Source organism: Cottoperca gobio, chromosome 20 (assembly GCF_900634415.1).
Source record: "Cottoperca gobio chromosome 20, fCotGob3.1, whole genome shotgun sequence".
NCBI lineage: Eukaryota > Metazoa > Chordata > Actinopteri > Perciformes > Bovichtidae > Cottoperca > Cottoperca gobio.
Window position 1 is genome coordinate 3,606,738 of NC_041374.1, and position 19,402 is coordinate 3,626,139.

Here is a 19,402-nt window from a genome sequence, read left to right on the forward strand (position 1 = left end):
CACAGCAGCAGAGGCGGGTGCAGCTGACTGTCGCACCTCTCATGCAATCACATCTTTAAACCATCACTTGTGCAATAAAAGCCCTGAATGCGTTACTCATATATATATATATATATATAACACCCATTGTTGTGGTGTACTTACAGACTGTGGGATGCAGTGAAGTGGTCACTAAATACATCTCAAGGTGAGCGTCACCTTACTGAGACAGAGCATGAGGAGTGTAACACTCACTGAGGATAAAAAGTTAGCAGCAGCACGTAAAGGGCAACTGCCACTTCAGATAAGTGTGTAGCAAGGGGGGGACAGAATGGGATCGCACCACTGATGATGCAGAGCATGCAGGTAAGGGGTCATCACAATCTCCACAAAGCAGTCACGCATAAGAAACATAACACGTGCAATATAAGCAACATACATGTTGTGTGGGCCTGAAACTATTTTCATATTTCTTCAAAGAGAGCAACTAACTAAAGTTTTACTTGAAAATTGCAAGACAGGATACAGAAAAACTTGTAAAAACGTACCTTTAAATCATATCCCTTGGCTATGTTTTAATAACTCATTATTTTGGCATGTGGAGAGTATGATCTCGTCAAAGGTTTATGGAGCACAACTGTTTTTCCTTTAGGACAGTTAAGGTGGGGCATGGCTACAATAAGCAATACATGATAGAAAAAAGGAAAAACACGTATTGCAATTCCAACTCTTCTTGGTTAGTTTCCTGTATTAGGCTACTACTACAACACTACTTAATAGTAAGTTACGATGAAATTATTGACAGCTAAAGAGGGAACCCCTAAAACAAGCCAACAACTTCACGAGCCTACCACACACATTAGTCTTACTAGTACTCAACAGAGATTAAAAGTCAATAATTGTCCTTACTGTGAATTGTGGGACTTCCTTTGTGCTCACTCGGAGGAAGGTCCGCAAACTGCACCCGGTGTCCCGACATTGTCCGACACCACCTCTCAGGTCAGAGCCACTCGACCGCCGACTGTGTTCTCTGTTCTCCGGGTTTGTTTCAAAGTATCCGGTAACTTCCGAGCACGAGACTGAACTGAGACGAGGTGACCACGTCCCCGTGCGTTCGGCGCGCGAGATTCATTCACAGACACACTATCCCCCCCACACACACACACACACACATACACACACACACACACATACACATACACATACACCGGTGGGCGTGTGTCATTGACTTTCCCTGTGCTCCCTGTGTGCCTCTGTGCTGACTGTGTGCCAGTACTGCGGTGGAGGGAAGCAGCCCGCTCGGTCCTCTCACTCCGGCCCTCTGCTCTGTAGCCCAACAGTTGATGCTCCATACGGGACACACCGGCACAGGAAAAGGCACTGTCACTTCTCCCGCATAACAAAAAAAAGATACAAACTTTTTTTTTTTTTAATGTGCACATGACTGCATGGTTACGTCATCGCTGTAAAGCTTTCTGGAAAAATATAGGCTACTCACCCCATAATAAAGTTTAAGTAGGAGGTTGAAAATGTTTCATGAGGAGCTTCTAGTTACCTAACTCAGAAGGAAAAGTCATAGGGTATTTGTCCATTTTTTTCTATCAATTAGGCAACTACAAAATAATTATTAAAACGTTATTAAAAATACTCAAAACTTCCCGCCAATATCTATTACTAAAAATATTTCACTTTTTTTTTAAAGCTCTTTTACTCAATACATTAGGTCCAATTATCCCACGTTGTAATCAATTTATAAAAAACACACATTCCTATAATAGTAAAGTAACTTTGTCAATATGTATATGGGGGACTACACCGCCACCTAGTGGAAGAAAGGTACAACGCTATTAGCGGTCTGGCATAAATGGACAAAAATAACACGAACAACATTATGCAGTCTGGCGCAAAAACCAGTGTACACTATCTGCTCAGCATCTAACAGCAGCCAGATGTTAAGATTCCTGCTGGTGAGCCAGATATTTCCTTCAGGAGAGACCAAAACAGAGCTAGAAGAGAGAATATTGGACTGACATTCACCGGTCGAACAGAAACAAGACTTTAAATTAATGATAATGTTGCTCTGTAACTACAAGATGTGTAAATAAGCAACTGTTTTCTAATATATTCACAACTTAAAAAGATGTGTCAATGTTGTGTTTACAGCTTGTTTCCACTGCCTCCAAGCGTTATCGTAAAAATACTGTGTGGAGGAAACGATACAAAATAAATCCACAGATTAAAGTGACATTGCACTCTAGCGCTTTTAACTTTCATAAAGTTTTGACACAGCAAAGGTCCCTTGTGATCTGTGTACAGAGAGCACAGTCACTAAATTCTGCAGCCTGATCTGAATTAGAGGCTGCAGGCTCCTGAGTCACTGCATTCAATAAATTCCAAACATCACTTTTGACTTTAGGACAGCGGTGGGATAGAGGGTGAGTACTGCCAACTGCCCCACTGTAATTTAATAGATGGATCCCATTACAGAAGCGTGCAATTCTGCAAAATGACATCGCTGACATTATCATTGTGATAATGGATGATCATTTATGTCAAAATGCACGCAAGAGAGACAGATAATGAGGCAATGAGCATGAAAATTAATCACTGAAAATCGTTTTTTTTCAAAACTTTATTTTGTGATATTTTGTCAAAAGCCTAAAAAGAACTGGAATAATAGAAAAAGAACCCTTCAATAGTTCTGACACAAACCAAACTCTCTGGACTTGTCTGATAGGACTTTTGTGCAAAAGAGAGTAGCTCTAGAGATATTAAACAGTAGCTATAGTGACAACTGGCAAACCAAATGTATCTGTCATTGGCAAAGGCCCACAAAGCAGAAACATTATAGAAAAATATCAGGTCTGCCAATAAAAGGCAAATAAATACAGTTCCACTTCCATGTACATTCATTTATCAGCATTAAAGCATTTAAATCCTTATCAACATAACCCAAACTATCAAAAAGAACAGGCTCACACACTTTCAAAAACTTTCAGAAACCACTGCCACTAATTTGGCAACGCTGGCATATACAAAAAACAAAGTATGTGCACTGCACTTCCTTTCCCTCGTAATATAAATCCTTATAAAAAAATAATATTTTCAAGCCTATAGAAACCAAGCAGAGTCAGTGCTTCTGCATTCTACTGCATCAGTGTGCAGCCTTTAATTCTCCACATACAGTATTTCTTTCACGCAGATCCATTTTGCTCAATGTACATTTTGGATAATGAGGCAGCCATGGACTTTGCCATTTCCTCATCTCGTTTCCTCTGCATCTGCGAGTGTCTGCACCAGTCCTCGTACTCTGGGTTGGGGAGACTCTTGTCCAGGAGGACGTCGTAGTGACCATTGCTCAGCCAACTCAGCCAGATAGACACTTTGGAGGCGTCCTCCTCCCCGAGATAGTGCACCATGGTGGAGACGGTGGGGCTCTCCGAGCTCCCCCCTGTTGTCAGGTGGATGTTGACATTCAGCATCTGGCTCATGGCGAGAAGCTCAGGGTACCCCGCCCAGGCACCATCCTGCGCTGCGCTGATCAGGAACTCTCCTACATCCCCTTCAACGATGGGGTTGAACTCTTCCAAGTGGTCAGCAATGTGGTGCACCGTCTGCTCCCTCAGCTCTCCGTGCCTCGCCTGGTCCCCGTACGTGGCTTTGCACACAGCTCTGTACAGACAGTTGCCATCTGGAATGATGTGGTACCTGTATTTATGCCCCTCCTGTAGGTACTTGTTTTGTTTCTCCACTTCAGCCAGGTACCGGGTGACTTTATTGTTGGTATCCTCTTGGAATCTCTGTGGAGGCGAATCCTGCAGAACGCTGAGCTCAAAGGCCTGTTTCTCATCCGAAGCTGGAGCAGCTTTGCCACTGCTCAGATCCCTAAAATCTTCCTGTATTAGCTCTGCAGGTTGATCTAGCTCCTCTTCATGTAATAAGGCCCATCCATTGCTTCTGACGGGGGCGTTGGTCACTGAAACGGTATCATCCTCACTTGAATTTTCTACCATCCTCTTGTTTTCTTTTATTCTGGGTCTGCAGACGTTGTTACTGTTGAAAAGGTGATTCCCAACCAGCTGTGGGCAGTCATGAAAAAGCTCATCCGTCCCATTTCTTAGACGATCTATCAAGTCCACAATCACATCAGAGCCACAGTTACCACAGAGGATACTTTCACCAGGTGAGTCAGGTTTAGTCTTGGACTCCCTGACGACATGGACAGGCACAGACCTCTCTACTCCATCAGGTCTGCGGATTGATATCTCAGCAGTCGATGTGAAGTAAACTGGCCTCATTGATGAAGCTTCGTAACATGACAACGCAGGCATGTTTGCAGAAGAAGCAGCCTCTCTCACCGGATCGCTGTTGGTCGTTGAAGTTGCGAACGGTTGTGTAAATCCTGGTTTATGCGCGTCAGAGGAACTTGCTGTTGTCCCGTTCAAACGCTCAGATCTGGTCGATAAAGTTATTGTAACTTTGCGAGACGACCTCGGGTAGTGTGTCAGCACACTGTTGTACAGCTGCATTTTGAAGGAGTCCTTTATACTGAACGGCGCAGCCGGGCTGTTACGGAAAGATGACAACAACATTTAAAAATACCCCCCCATGTCATCAACAACAGCAAAGTTGTAGTGAACGTTTCCATGGTCCTGAGTCCCGACACCATTGACACACTGAGACGAGTAGACTATCCACTTTAGCTTCTTGCGTCATTTGCTGCTGGGGCGCCTCCCTAATTTTAGACTTTAAACTGTAACAAAACACTGTCAGCTTTAACAATGTCAAATCAGACAGAATGAAACCGAAAAGTGTTCCGGTTAAGTGCTTTCAAAATAAAATGCATATCAACGAACGTTGCATTACTAAGTTAAAAGAAAACAACGCACCTTGGAAAGTAAACATGGATTGTGGGATTGGTTAAAAAATAAGAAGCTACATAGTAACCTAATGCATCCTATTCTGGATTTAAAACATGTTTACTCATTTTGTATTAATCTTTTTTCCCCCAACTACCCTGATACACATATTTTTGTTTAAAATGAGGATAGTTGTTTCTATTATTATAATCGCTATAACTGTTAACGTTGTGGTTGTCATTATTAGAATAGACTAGAATATCTTTGTTGTCATTGTACAAGAACCACAAGATTAAGTTTGCAATTTAACTTGCTATAATTAGATTATTATCTAATCCAAGTACTTTCCAGGAGAACATGGTGTTCTCCTTTCATGACAAGGAGATGATAAATCTTGTTTGTGAAAGTTTAATAGCTTAAAGTAACATGACAACTTTGAATAAGTACTTTTATTTTGAAAGCAAAACACTTATGTCCGGTTTCCTTCATGTTGTTGGTATGCGGATTGACGCTGCTCTCCACTTTCAGGGCCTGACTGTCAGTGCGTCAGTGTTTGACCACAAGTCGACAAATGTTAAGGATTTGATGTGTCACAGTCTAATACATTGAGTGGTGATATGTAAAATAAGTAAATGTGACAAACTTTATTTGCAAGTATATGAAAACAGTCATTAAAAAGTCAATGTGGACAATGGCAGAGGAAATAAGGTTTAGGTTTTACACTTTACAAGTATTTCAAGAGGCCTCACACTTTACTACAAGCATTACAATTAGGTCTAGGCCTACTCAATTATTTTTTAGTATTAAACATACTAAAAATTATTTTGAGCTTCCTTATTATTAGGATTATAGGGTGTGACACACAGTAGCCTATACAGTATAATGGACCTGGCTGGTGGATTGACTTTAAGCGTTGAGCCGAGTTATGCCTGCCGTTAAGTAGTACTGGTACTAGTTAAGTAACATCTCCTTCATACGATTGTTCTGAAATTTGCAAGGTTTTCTTGATTAATCTTTCAAAGGGCAAACTCTTTTGCTGTGTTTTTAAGCATTGCAGACAGTTATACTAAACCTTTAAACCAAAATGGCACCAAATATGTGCACTTGGCACAACACTGGCAACAGCAGGCTGCTGCATGCCTAACCTGCTCATGTGTCTATTTTTAACACAATGACTGTTTCAGCTTGTCCGGTTGAAAGAGTATCTCTCTACTTTGACTGCTTAGTATAGACTACCTCAGTCGAGTCAGTTACAACTGCAGCTGTAAAGTAAACTTGTTATAAACTAATATACTTGATAAAGTTAGACTGACTATGGTGGGTTGTCTATTTGGATTTCTAATGACATGGGCCGTTTTGGTGATGACGATAATGGAAGTGGACAATATATATATATATATATATATATATATATATATATATATATATATATATATATATATATATATATATATATATATATATATTCTTTGTTGGTTGGTGTTTTTTTCAAACAAACTACTTTTTTCTACCATAAACAACTGTACATTACCAAACATCATGTTGAGTTGCACAGCAGGACAATAACCACCAGAGGGAGGCCGATGACCTTATGTTGGGCAAGTGATGTTGCATTCAAGTAAAGTACCACAAATACACACACGGGGACGACATTTAGCTTCACACAGATAATTGAACGTCTGTCTGGAACAAATGCATGCAAAGAGGCGATGCTACAGCAGCTGCTGCAAGGTTGTGCAGCGCATACAAATGAGCGCATTGATCGTTTCCTTCGCTGTACTGTTGTCTTTAGTAACCTGAACTGGTGCACCGACCTCCAGCTGGTTGGTTGGCTCAGCATCCCCCTTTAACACCAACGTATACTGCTTTTTGTTTTTGTTTTTTTTGCTATTTTATTTATTCCCGCTCGAAATTGAAGCAACAGTCCTTTAGATAATGTTTATATTCTAAATGAAATGACACAACATCCACAGGGAAAGCGCAATACAGCCCCTACAGGTACACAACAGAATATGCTAATATAGTGTCAACATTGGAGGGAGAAGTGCAGCAGCATTAATTATTAACATTATTATAGTATTACTAAACATACTATGGGTCTCTTGTTATTCACGATTATATGGCGATACAATGACATTTAAGCTAACAGAAAACACAGAGTATTACAGAAAAGCAATTAAATGCCACTGATATTTATGCACGAGGTGTTATACAAAAATACTGAGGTCATAGCAAAGCAAATAAAACCAAAGTGCGACAATGTCTAAACGTATTACCGACTATCACACATGCACAAAAGTCACAATCTGTACAAAACTAAAATAAAATAAATAGCCTGTAGCGATAATGTGATTTTTGTTGTATCGTGGTTGTTATTTGTGTGAGTTACCACGAGGTCCGCAGTGTCTCTCCACCAGCCTGTTTGTGTTGTTGTTGTCATTCTGTCTGCGCGCCTAAATCAACGCCTTTCTGCGGCTCATAATTTAATATACAGGGTGTTGGTGTTTGTTGGGCTTTGTTAGGGGGGTCTGCAGCAGTAATAGCTTAGCGAGACTGTATCCATGTCAGTGGAACAAGCCATGCTGATGTCAGAGATTTTTCCTCTTCCCTCCACGGTGGGAGGATCTCTGTGCGTTGAGTCACGCAGCTGTCAAAGATAGCTGTCACCCAGTTTCAGGATCAAACACACAGTCAATGAGAAAAAGGGCTTTGAGCCGAAGGGACGCAGAGATCTCAGGTAACCCCCCTTACGTCTCCAAACAAGGACGACCAGAAGAGAAAACTATTTTTAAAAAAAGGGGAAACAAGCGAGTTTTGATGAATAAGGATTTTCGGATACACGCTGGGGATATCTGGAGAAAAGAAGAAAAACACAGCAATAACACAAAGACAATTTTCTTCTGCGTCTGACGAGGAAAAAGTGGGCATTCTCGGTCGGAGATGAAGGCGAAAAAGGGTAGGTTGAGTGCTTTTGAGAAAAATAAAGTCGAAATTAGTTTAGATAGCCGGAGACAGCGTATAAGAGCGATTAACAGGGCGATTTCCCTCATATGCAAACCATGCAGTCTATTGTTTCCTTTCCAGACATGACAGGAGGCTTTTTCTGCCATGTGCTGGCGCTATGTCAAAAGTCGATATAGCTACGTTTGCCCATTATTTGTTTTATTAGATAGGCTTTATTCAAGTTTTGACACAATAACACCCGACTGTTTCGCCATGTGTGTTGTTTTTCTTGTCAACTTTAGAGCTCGCATACAAAAGTCCAAACTGAATTAACCGATGCTTGCTTTTAGTCTGAATACAAACTCATTTGGAGGGACTAAAGCTACATTTGTGTCGAAGTTTGAGAAAAGTGATGCTACAAGTCAAAGTTTGGCGACTATTGGGGAGTTGGGAGAGTTTGTTAACATTTTAACACCGTGCATGCTTCACAAATCGATACCTAGCATCTTGTAACTATCTACCACGGAACGGAAACCCCTCCAGCGCCTTTTTTATATTGTATCCAAATCCAAATGTAGGCTAATGTTCATCCTGACCTCATTGTGGGAAGTTGCTGTTGCCTTGTTACATTCATGGACCTCGTGGTGCAGCGCGCACACACAATAGAACCCCCTTACAAGTTGTTTAAACTCACAAAACCAGTGTCTTGGAGGCTCTGTAACGTATTTTCTGACCACTCAGTAAAGCTATGATATTTCGGAGGGAGTTAAGTTTATGGCGAACTCACTGTTTGCGTGTAGAAACTTTTGAATTGCATACAAAGAACCACGCAGCCCTAGATTCTTTTGTTTAGTCTGGAGACGCTGATTTGCAACAGGTCTCCCCTCCCCCTTCCCCTCGCTCCAGCCTACGTAATTACCTCATCCTGTTGGCCGCTCAGACTTGGGAACTTTCTTACTCCTTTCCCACTAGTTTGCCTCCGAGCAGACTGCACAGGGTAGTGGATTAAATATCCTCTGATCTTATGTCTCAATGTTCTTAATGGCGTCTGGGCTGCCTGCGTGGAAAGCTGCTGGTATCCATGTGTAGATATAGTCACCTAAACATCCTATGAGCTAAAACATAATGAAGAGCTTCTTTATATTTAATACTTGTGTCACCCTACTTTCTATAACACTTAACATATGCTGAACACCACACTGAAAACAGACTAATGGCTGACAAAAAAAAAATCTGATCAAAGTTTGAACAGTTAATTAGCAGGCTTATTCCCCCCCCCCCCATTTAATGTAATCCAAAGGCCCAAATCCTGTTTGATCATGATTGACTTTGATTAGACGTGCTTCAAACGCCAAATTAAATAAGAGAGGAACTCTGTAATCTTTGCAACAAAAAAAAAACAAAAACCAAAATCTCCCTTTTATACACGGATTGTTCTTGTGGTCAGCCCGGTGTACTTTACTTATCCAAGCATGCAAGGTGTGCTCTCAGTCAGAGCAAAAGACCTGGCTTGTATTTGTTGAGGCAGGTTTTATAACTGACACAGCATCAGACCAGCCTTTGTGACGCCCCCCCCCTCCCCTTCATCCCTCCCTCCCTCCCTGGGCTCGCTCCCTCCTCCTCCTCACACCCTCCCTCACTCCTTATATGAATCACATGGCTGAACTTGACAGCTTGCTTCTGACACATCAGCTGCCTCCCAGACAGCTTGTGTTTGGTGAATGGCTGCGGCAGAGCGGCTGGGAGACGGACACCAGGGTGGTTGACATAACAGGATACATATTCTTTTGTCCCGTTTCTCATGCGCTCTTTTTTTTCCTCCTCGCCTGCGCAGGTTTGATGATGCTGTCAGGGAGTGAGACGGATGACGAGGACAGCGTGGACGCCCCTCTGGATCTGTCGTCCAGCTCGGGGAGCAACGGGAAGAGGAAACGGCGGGGGAATCTACCCAAAGAGTCCGTTCAGATCCTCAGGGACTGGCTGTACGAGCACCGTTACAACGCTTACCCCTCTGAGCAGGAGAAAGCCCTCCTGTCCAAACAGACTCAGCTCTCCACACTACAGGTATGGACTCTGATATGACTGAAAAGATAAGATTAGAGTCAGAGTAAACACTTAGAGCGTAAACACACCAGTGTAAAAGTCAAGAGGAAGCTAGTGTCAGCTTGACTGAATCATTTCCTGTCTAGATGACAAACAAAACATGACACACAAACAGTGAATTGAAGGTCATCCAAACCAGCTTGATGTTGCAACATTAAAAGCCTGAGACAACGTGAGTAAACTCACTCCCTGTGTGCTGTGGGCTTGGCTGAGGCACTCGGACAGGAATTTCCCTCCCTCCAGCCCCTTTCCATCCCAGCTGTCTGGGAACAATGCAGAGTCATTTACATGGTTGGAGCTGCAAGTCTTCCTGGGCCAGTTACGACTAGCCTGGAGCACTGGGAAGAAAAGATGAGAGATGACCGTGATTACTGCTATGACAGAGGAGATCACTTTTCATGAGAATTTATTTTGAGTACAGGATTAAGAAGTCCAAATGCTCCTTTGTGTTGAAAAATAAGCTTGTCATACTTTGAGATGTTAGCCATAATGCTAATAGTGTGAAATACACAGCCTCTGGTGTCAGTTAGTGTGTGATGGGTGATGTTTACCCATTCTTTTTGATTTCTCCATTGAAGACGCAGGTGCAATCCGCACAGGGGCGATAAGTGTACCAGCATGGCAACACATAAGTGAACCATGCAATGCAGCTTTCTCACAGCATGGTTTTGTTGTTGTCTTCTCCAGGTGTGCAACTGGTTCATTAACGCACGGCGGAGACTTCTCCCAGAGATGCTGAGGAAAGATGGCAAAGACCCTAACCAGTTTACCATATCCAGAAAAGGTAGCAAAGCAGGCGACAGCTTCTCTGACAGCTCCCAGTCCCCGAAACACAGCAGTCCTTCAGCCGGTACGGAGGAGAGCTACGACAAACGTGTTCTACACCCCTCCTGCTTCGAACCCGCCGTGCCCGGAGTCCTGAGGAAGGCGGCGTCTCCCTCCTTACCCTCTCCAACCTCCTTGTCCCCTTCTCCGGGGCTCAGTACCCACCCGGCCCTCTGTCATCTGTCACACCACTGTCACCTCAGCAATGCAGGCCAGCCCGACAGCCTCCCACCCGTCTGTGCCAGGAATGAACTGTGACAGGGCAGCAGAGCTGTTGCAGGCTGTGCAGGTTCAGGCGCTGCTCAGGTGCCAGGATGAAGGGCCAGGCAGCCAGCCTCTCCCCACCACTACCACCATCCTCAGCAGCACCGGCATGGAGGGCAACCTGAGCCCCCGCAGCGGGCTTTTCAACACCCCTCCCCCCACCCCTCCAGACCTCACACAAGACTTCAGCGGTTTCCAGCTCCTGGTGGACGTGGCCCTCAAACGGGCTGCAGAGATGGAGCTGCAAGCCAAACAGCTGGTGTCCTAAAAGTGACAGAAGAAGAAGAAGAAGAGGGAATAGAGACTGACTTTGTGTCTCGACTATGGAACTCCTCTGAGTTCAGTGACTTGTCTGCACGCAATTGAGAACAAATCCACATGAAAGCCTGATCATTTCTATTTTTGGTATACCAATCAAATTGATGAGAATGTTTTTTTATTGAAAAAGAACTGTATCGAGGTGCCTTGGCTGTAAGTTGTTTATCCATTTCACATACATGCGTATGTATCTACATGTGTATCTTATTTGCACACAGGGACCAAAAATGTTATCAGAGAAATGCTGCCTGTCTTACGTCTTTCCATTATACTGTATATAGTTGTAGAGGACGGAGAATTAACTAGAATCAGCCCTCCTTCACAGACCTATCAGACAGATGGGTCGCGTCTACACACGTTTACTGTTATACATTTCAGAGATCAGTTCCTGATTGGTCTGCCTCGTTTGTTTGCACACTAAAGGCAGAGGAAGGTCATCTCAGTGTCTTAAACATACTTTGCTCTCAGCATCTATGACAAACATATTCACTACTGTAGTAAATGTTTTGTGTTTTCATGAGTATAAGTATAGTTTTTATTTTGTCATTTTACTTTTAGCTATTTTAAAAGAAAAAAACCTATGCTTTTTGTTTTATACTTTTTTTTTTTCCCCCACCAAGGGATATTTCAGATGACCAATGTAGCAGGTTCTTAGTCTGAACCTTCATCCCATCACTCAGCGAAAACGACGGCCAGTGGACTGGAAAATGAAACACTACAGATGTCTTTTCTGCATTTGCTGTTTTACAACCTGACAAAGACGGCATTTTTTTTGAAATCACCAAAAAAGCATTTTCATGTATAATAGAACCATGTGTATAGTTAATGTGACATGATGCCCAATGATGTGATTTCTTTTCATACTGTGCAATGCTTGTGGCAAATAGGGGTCACATGGGATTCAAATAAAGTTTTGTTTTTCTACATCTCCAGAATTGATCATTTGGTATTTTCCCGCCTGCGGATCATGCGCATCTTTGATACTATTACTGACTCATCCCTTAAGGATAAGGAGAGTGTAATGAGTCAGAATGTTCAGTAAATTAAAGGAGGGAGAGCGGGACAGAAATAGTCTAGTATTCACGTCTTTCCACAGGCTACCGTTAGGCATTCAGAGACATTCCTGTGTGTGTGAGAGGTTTACAACGGCTCCTGGCAATTAGCATAATCCTGCATAAATTAACACGAGCAAACGACAGACGTCAACAGTTCTTGCCAGCGGGGCTTTATGTGTTCCTGCATCTCAATAGAGTCAATGTAAGTCAGCTTACAACGGAGTACGCTGGCTCGTTCAAGGCTAGCAGGACAGCTGTTCCCTTCTGGTCCCGCTGAAGCTTCTCTATTGGCCTCAATAGGATGTGTTGTTTATGTTTGCTGAGAGCCACCCTCTCATTTTTCACATATTCTTCTCGGAAGCTCAACAACCTATTTTTCTGATTTGAAAGGGAAAACTTTCGCTGAGGTTGTTTTTTTTCTTTCATGAAAAAGACCCATTAAACAATCAGAACTCTGTCTTCACTAACCCGTGAGCTGCTGGATCGATCAGGCAATATAAAATAAACACATGATTTTTGATGATGATATTTTATTGACTAGTCAGTGTCTGAAAATGTTCAGAATGCATTTCCACCTTTTGTCGGATGCTGCCTGTCAGAAGCGAGCGCTCTGGTTGGTTGAGGATGTAAACACTAAAGGTTTAAACAGACCTCCAGGCACACAGTGGGTAGCTGTGGTCCACTGTGGTGGGCCATCTGAAAGGTAGACTGACCCTGGGCCAGGCGTTATACAAAGACGACACCCATTTCCACAACCCCCTCTTTCATCACCACCACCACCGCACACCCCCCCCCCCCCACACCCTGAACTCTGGCCACTGAGGTCACATGCCTCCCATCAGCATGACTGATGTGTGAGTGACGACTCACCAGAAGCTACATGTACAGGAGTGTCGGGGCTCTGCCAAGGCCAAAAGTGCTGTCTAATTATGGGGACCCGCCCCTGCGGAAGGGGAATGCCCTGTAAGCACACCATGCTGGCCTTGTAATCTGTTTAATTATATTCCAATTGAAAACACATGTGGAGACAGAATGAAATTACCACGACAAAATGATGGCAATGATATATTTGTTTTAATGCTGATAAGAGCTCATACACGTGCCATAACATCAACAGTGTAATAACATTAATTACAAAATGTATATCTGCTTAATATGTTATTTGATCATTTTTTAGTTTACATTTACATAGGGAAACATTCATTTATATACAAATGTTTATCTGAATGTTGTTTTAATATAACTACATCACAAGCTTCAGGAGTGCTGGAGTGTCTTTTGAGTTTAGCAATTAACCACAATCCAACATTCTGCTTTCTAACTCCCTGCTATACCAGGAGCATTATATTGATATGTTAATATAATAAACATAAATAAGAAGTCAATCATTTGACAGACAATTATATCCAAATACAAGTTCCAAAGTAAAAAATACTCAAATGAGCTTCATCTACATAAAATGGCATTAGGTTTGAACTATTGTTACTTTATGCATCCTCTCTAAACTTCATATCGACCAACTAAAGGAAATACAAATCATACTGTACGGTTACTTCATCACTGGAGTTCCTTCTCAAACGTTGCTCAATGAAAACTTCAGGTAGCCGTTTAATAGGGACAACCGGCAGGACTACATCCTCACCTAGAATTATCCAATGGCACAAAACCTTCTCGGATCAATACAGAGAATCGAACTACACACCAAAGTCCTGCTGTTCTGTTATCAAAACAATTATGTGGTGGTAAACTGGCTCAGGATTGTCTCCACATTCAAGCAGCTGACAGAAATACCTTGTTACATTGAAGCAATTAGGGCTGAGATGTTCGATAGGAACATCATTCAAAGAAAATGGCATGGGTACTATTTTAAGATCATGGCCTATCGTTGGTGACTGGGGATATATACAGTAAGAGACAAAGCCATGGGTCACATACATCAGTCACACTCTCAGACACACACACACACACACACACTCATCTTCCCCTGAGACTGCTGTTGTGCTCAACTATCATATTAGAAATTAAGGCTGATCACTGAAACAAAAAAGACAAAAAGGTGCCTGTCATGCTAAAGAATCAACATAAATAAAACAAAACAGTATAAGGGCCTTGTTGTCAGTGCATAATAATAATAATAATAATCACAATGTCAATGTCATTGTTTTCCTAGACAATAAATTAAACATGAATACAAAATATTACAAGTTGGATATCTTTTGTATGACCTTCACATAATTGCTTCATTTTGAGGCAGAGATAGTGCACACACACAGTGAAGAGAAAATAGTCCCTTTTCAGTCCTTTAGTCTCAATACTGTCGATAAACCTCTCGTCTAAAATGACATAATAAAATATAGTATAACTACCTGTATTGTACCAAATATCAGTATTTTAGCATCGTCTGTAACACAGAAGACTATGAATGCAATATGAGATATGATTTAAAAAAGACAAAAACAATATCAGTTACCTTGTGTCAGCATGCATGTCATTAGTCTGCATGTTCTTTATACAGACATGTTTCACTCAGTTTAGAATGAGACAAGATGGGTGGGTTGTTTACTGTTAGTTGATACTGCTACCTTAATCTTCAATTATATCTAGGACCATTCTGACCCAGAAAATAGGAAGCACTTTTGAAATGAACGTCTGAATCACACTCCCACACCCACACACACAGACGGACACACACACACACAGACAGATTAGGTTTGTGGCATTTTTCATCACAACAGTGCTTCTTTCAGTCAATGTCACTCTTTGCAGAAGCTCAAAATCTGCTCCTGACTCAAGAACCACTTTGCCTCACCTTGAGGATCAAAGTCTGACCTCTTGACCTTACGGGGGTCGACCTTTTGCTGCTGGAAAGACCCGTTTTCAGACAGAGGGAGAATTGTTTCGCTAACCGACACTATAGTTTCCTTTTCACCATTATTTTCTAATGTTTGACCTCATTATACAATTCGAAATCTTCCCAGCTCATGGTATGATTAGAATCAGTTTGTGGTATTTATTACAAATATAAAAATAAAATTGAACATGAGTCAATAGGTGTGGTCTCTCCATTTGACATTTGACCTCATCATTGTGTGTATACACACACACACACTCCACATGAACATGCATGCTCCTTTCCTGTTTTCCTCTGATTCTCAGAATAATAAACACAATAACATAAAACATAATAACGTGAAGCATCACACCTGGCTTTCTTTGTAGTATTAGGCCACTTAAAAAAGGGATTGCAAGGTACTTCTTCTGTCAGTGAGGGGTGGGTGGAGGTTCAGGAAGAGGAGGGACTGCTACATCAAAGCTGGGAGAAGGAAATGAGGGACGAGGGGGGATGATAGATCAATAAATTAATAAATTAATACTGTAAATGTACATTTCTTCTTCCATTGTGACTGACCCCACAGTGATCTGGGAAGTCCGCAAAAAAAGTGAGTATGTTATGTTAGCACCCTAGCCTTACCATTCGGTGCTATAGTGTGTATGGGACAGTGTTTAGGGCATGTGTGTGAGTACATGACATTTGTTTGTCTCATAGTCTGGTTTGAGCCTCTGGGATATAGATCTCGATACTGTCTGCGCTCTCGGTAGCAGAGCTCTGCCGAACCGACGCGGCACGTTTGGCAGCAAGCAGGCGTTTGCGAGCCTCCAGACGCTGGCGCTCGGAGCTCTCCAGCGAGCGGTCCCTAGCCAGGGAAGGGTGGTGGCCCTTCAGGGGCTTCTTTGGCACGGGAGGGGGTATCCTTCTCTCCTGGACAGGAATGACAAATTCTTAATGACAGACCACTGAGTCCTCATGGCAAGCTGCAGGTAAACACAGTAAGGAGCAACACAACTGCAGCCAGCTTGCGTAATGGTTAGAAAGAGCGGTGTAGCTGTTGGTCGGTATATTGTCAGTGCATGCAATAATATGCGTCACAGTGGCAGCCATTTGTGTGGGGTAAGAGAGCACGGCGGTGGCCATAGCGTGAGGTAAAATTGACCATTGGAGACGGCGAGGCCCCAACGGTGCATGGCAGGTAGAGTAGCTTCTCAAAAGCAGCTCACTGTCGACAACAAGACAGAACAAACACAAATACAAGTGGTGACGTCAGGCAGGCAACATGACAGTATGCAACACATATGTGCATGCTACAACAAAGCTTAGCTGTGAATCATTAGGACTTCCAGTTTAAAGTGTAAAGTAATGACAGCAGATAGCATGCGGGTTAGTAAAGCATTCCAAAACAAAATTGAGATTAGATGAATTTTAAATTTGTAGTTTTTGCACCTGAATTTCTGGTGGTGTCAGAGGTTTCCAGTTGTTGGCTTTGAGTTGGTGGAGTTCATCAAACTTCAGGCTAATGTTCTCGATTGACAGCTGGAGCATGTCCCAGAAACCTGCCAGGTCCTGGGACATGGGCCGTGGATGTGCATTTGGGTTCTGATAGATAAAAAAACACATACAAAATACATAATCACACACATACAAACACATATTCTTTATATGCCTATCACACATGTTTGGAAAGAGGCTGTTGCTATAAATATAGAGATTTTCCCATTTGCGCTTATTTTTATGCATATTATAATTAATAATGAATATATTATATATATATATATAAAAAATCCACTGTTTCCAAATGACAGGGCTTATTGTTATAATCGTCAATTACGCAACACAGGGCATTATAACATTTTGACATGCAAATAGAATATAAAAATGAATATCTGCACAACAAAAGCTTTTGGCTACTTCAATATATATATATATATATATATATATATATATATATATATATATATATATATATATATATATATACACACACACATATGTGTATATATATATATATATATATATATATATACACACAAACACACATGTATTGGTATCAGCATCTAAAGAAATCCTGTTTGTCAGACTCTAGTTTTCACACAGCAAGTTCTATTCTTTTTGTACGTGAGAGACAGTAAGGGTGTGCAGATGCACACTCTACACTAGATGCATAGTAAATGAGGGCTGGCCTGTCAGGATGATTTGTGCAGGATGATGTCAGTGTTTGGGGGGGGGGGGGGGGGAGGGGGAGAAGGAGGGCGTGAGGGCTGGGGAAGCATGCAGAGGATGAGGTGACACATACCAGATTCTCCTCACATAGCTCCCGGAACTGCTGGAACTTCTGGGACATCAGCAGCTGGGCACTCCCCACTGCACTGCGGATCTTCCCCAGGACTGCAGAAAGACACACATGCATGCACGCACACGCGCACACACACACACAATGCAATTATTCACAGAACCGCATACTGCAGGCATGTTGCAGCGCTAACAGAGAAGGTGCATTTGTGAGGAAACATGAAAGGATACGCTAGAATCCTCTTTTATCTGTGCCTCTCATAAACAGAAGTCATTTAGGTAGAAATTATTACTGAAATTAAAAAAAAATAAAGAATATGCAAAAATAGCACTTAATAATTCAAAATGCCATATTTTCAACACATACAACATAATACATGTTTTAAGTGCTGTCGTGTATCAAAAAGAGACTTAAAACTCAAGCATATGGTCCTAAAAGAAAGTACTTTCACAGAATATTTCTCTCACAATGCATGTGTGGCAGACTGACATATGAGACACACAAGGTTGCACTGCACACCCCGACTCTAATGTCAGTCCTATTGGCTCACAGATCCCCATGGAGAGGAACTGTCAGTGCATACATTAGTCTACATGAAGAAAATGGGATCAGAAACGGAGAGGGAGTAATGAATCTGCACTACAGATACAATGTTTTCAGCTTGTGTGTGTGTGTAGGCACATGGTAGCGTGGGATCTGGAAAAACATAACCTTGAGACAGCCTCCATGTGAGAGAATATCTTGCCTGGAACAATAACAGCACACTAGCTGCATACGCAATGACATTTTCTGTAAGACATGGAAGCGGCTCTGCAGTAAGAACAGGTATAAATACAGTGCCTGAGGCCTGTTTGCTCAGTCTGCTATGTACATGCTATGTGAGAGCATCTGCATGAAACGTATTTAGATGTGTGTATACAGACATGCTCTGCAGTGCGTGTATGTGTGTTACCTCAAGATCGTTACGTGGAGGAGCACTGAGAGAAACCCCTTCACTGTGTTAGTGTGAGAGTTCATTATAGAGTGTGTCTAAAGGACAGATGTGTGGCTCGGGCCAGCAGCGGCCTATTGATAAGTATGCACGGTATGTCTGTGGAGGCCAGAGGGCCTGAGACAGGAACAAGCAGCTATTGTGGTCCAATACCATGAATACCACCAACCTCCAAATCAGAGGAGAGGAGAGGAGAGGAGAGGAGAGGAGAGGAGAGGAGAGGAGAGGAGAGGAGAGGAGAGGAGAGGAGAGGATGAAAACTAGAGCTAATATCAGTGTACAACAGTTTTCACTCGCTCAGACTCCACTCACTCTCATCAGGAAGCTCATTCTCCATCTCATCCTGCTCCATCTGTCGACACCAGCCCTCCATACGCTCCATCTCGGCCTGCAGCAACTTGAGGAACCAGCGGCCGTCACGGGGACACACCGATCGCCCGACGGCCTCCAGAGCCTCTCCTTCCGGCTCGACCACGCTGTCCATCCAAGGGTCTGGAGGGGGCAGGATTGAAGGGTCGAAGCCCACCTCCCCGTAGTCGTCAGCGGCACAAGCGTGGTAGTGGTTTCCCGAGCCCTGGATGCTGACGGTAGAAGAGGCAGCATCGCGGGAGTGCTGGCGAGGCATTGTGGCACAATGGCGCGGCTGCAGGTCTGGCGCTTCTGTGGGGTCGTCGAGGTCAGCCTGCACCGCCGTGGTTACACTGTTGGAGCGGGTCATCCTGCGGTAACTAGGAGAGGAAGCAGAGTACCTTGTAAATATCAGATTTGATGTCATTGATTATGCTCAAATTGCACGATAGCACCACATTAGTGTCTCTCTTTTAGCAGTAATTATGATAATATTGTTTACACACAGTTCTTGGAGGTGATCCAAGTTTGACAAATTTAAATCATCAAAGCAATCTCATCACTGATGGCGATGAATAGCTTTTGTTGTGT

The 19,402-nt window shown here is 42.6% G+C and overlaps 3 protein-coding genes across 4 annotated transcripts in view; 1 reads left to right on the forward strand and 2 right to left on the reverse strand.

The window, feature by feature from the left end:
• Positions 1 to 2,593: 2,593 nt before the first annotated feature.
• Positions 2,594 to 8,720, reverse strand: otud1 (OTU deubiquitinase 1). 2 transcript variants are annotated; one of them, XM_029457784.1, is made up of 2 exons: positions 8,701 to 8,720; positions 2,594 to 4,545 (listed from the first exon to the last, which is right to left on the reverse strand). In XM_029457784.1, the coding sequence occupies exons 1-2, from the start codon at positions 8,703 to 8,705 to the stop codon at positions 3,174 to 3,176; spliced, it is 1,377 nt and encodes a 458-aa protein (XP_029313644.1). In that variant the 5' UTR covers positions 8,706 to 8,720; the 3' UTR covers positions 2,594 to 3,173. The 2 variants fall into 2 exon arrangements, with proteins under 2 accessions (XP_029313644.1, XP_029313645.1); XM_029457785.1 differs by lacking the exon at positions 8,701 to 8,720 and adding an exon at positions 8,378 to 8,396.
• On the forward strand, positions 7,314 to 12,217 carry tgif1 (TGFB-induced factor homeobox 1). Its single transcript, XM_029457786.1, is given in 4 exon segments — positions 7,314 to 7,794; positions 9,616 to 9,845; positions 10,572 to 10,858; positions 10,860 to 12,217. Coding segments are annotated over 4 exon segments (915 nt in total). The 5' UTR covers positions 7,314 to 7,778; the 3' UTR covers positions 11,242 to 12,217.
• Positions 12,218 to 14,296: 2,079 nt separating this feature from the next.
• LOC115025382 (disks large-associated protein 1-like) overlaps positions 14,297 to 19,402 on the reverse strand; it is a 79,721-nt gene continuing 74,615 nt past the window's right edge. Inside the window, 4 exon segments of the mRNA XM_029457574.1 lie at positions 14,297 to 16,106; positions 16,626 to 16,778; positions 17,476 to 17,567; positions 18,776 to 19,191. Of these exon segments, the coding sequence (XP_029313434.1) occupies positions 15,888 to 16,106; positions 16,626 to 16,778; positions 17,476 to 17,567; positions 18,776 to 19,191 (880 nt within the window). The 3' untranslated portion in view covers positions 14,297 to 15,887.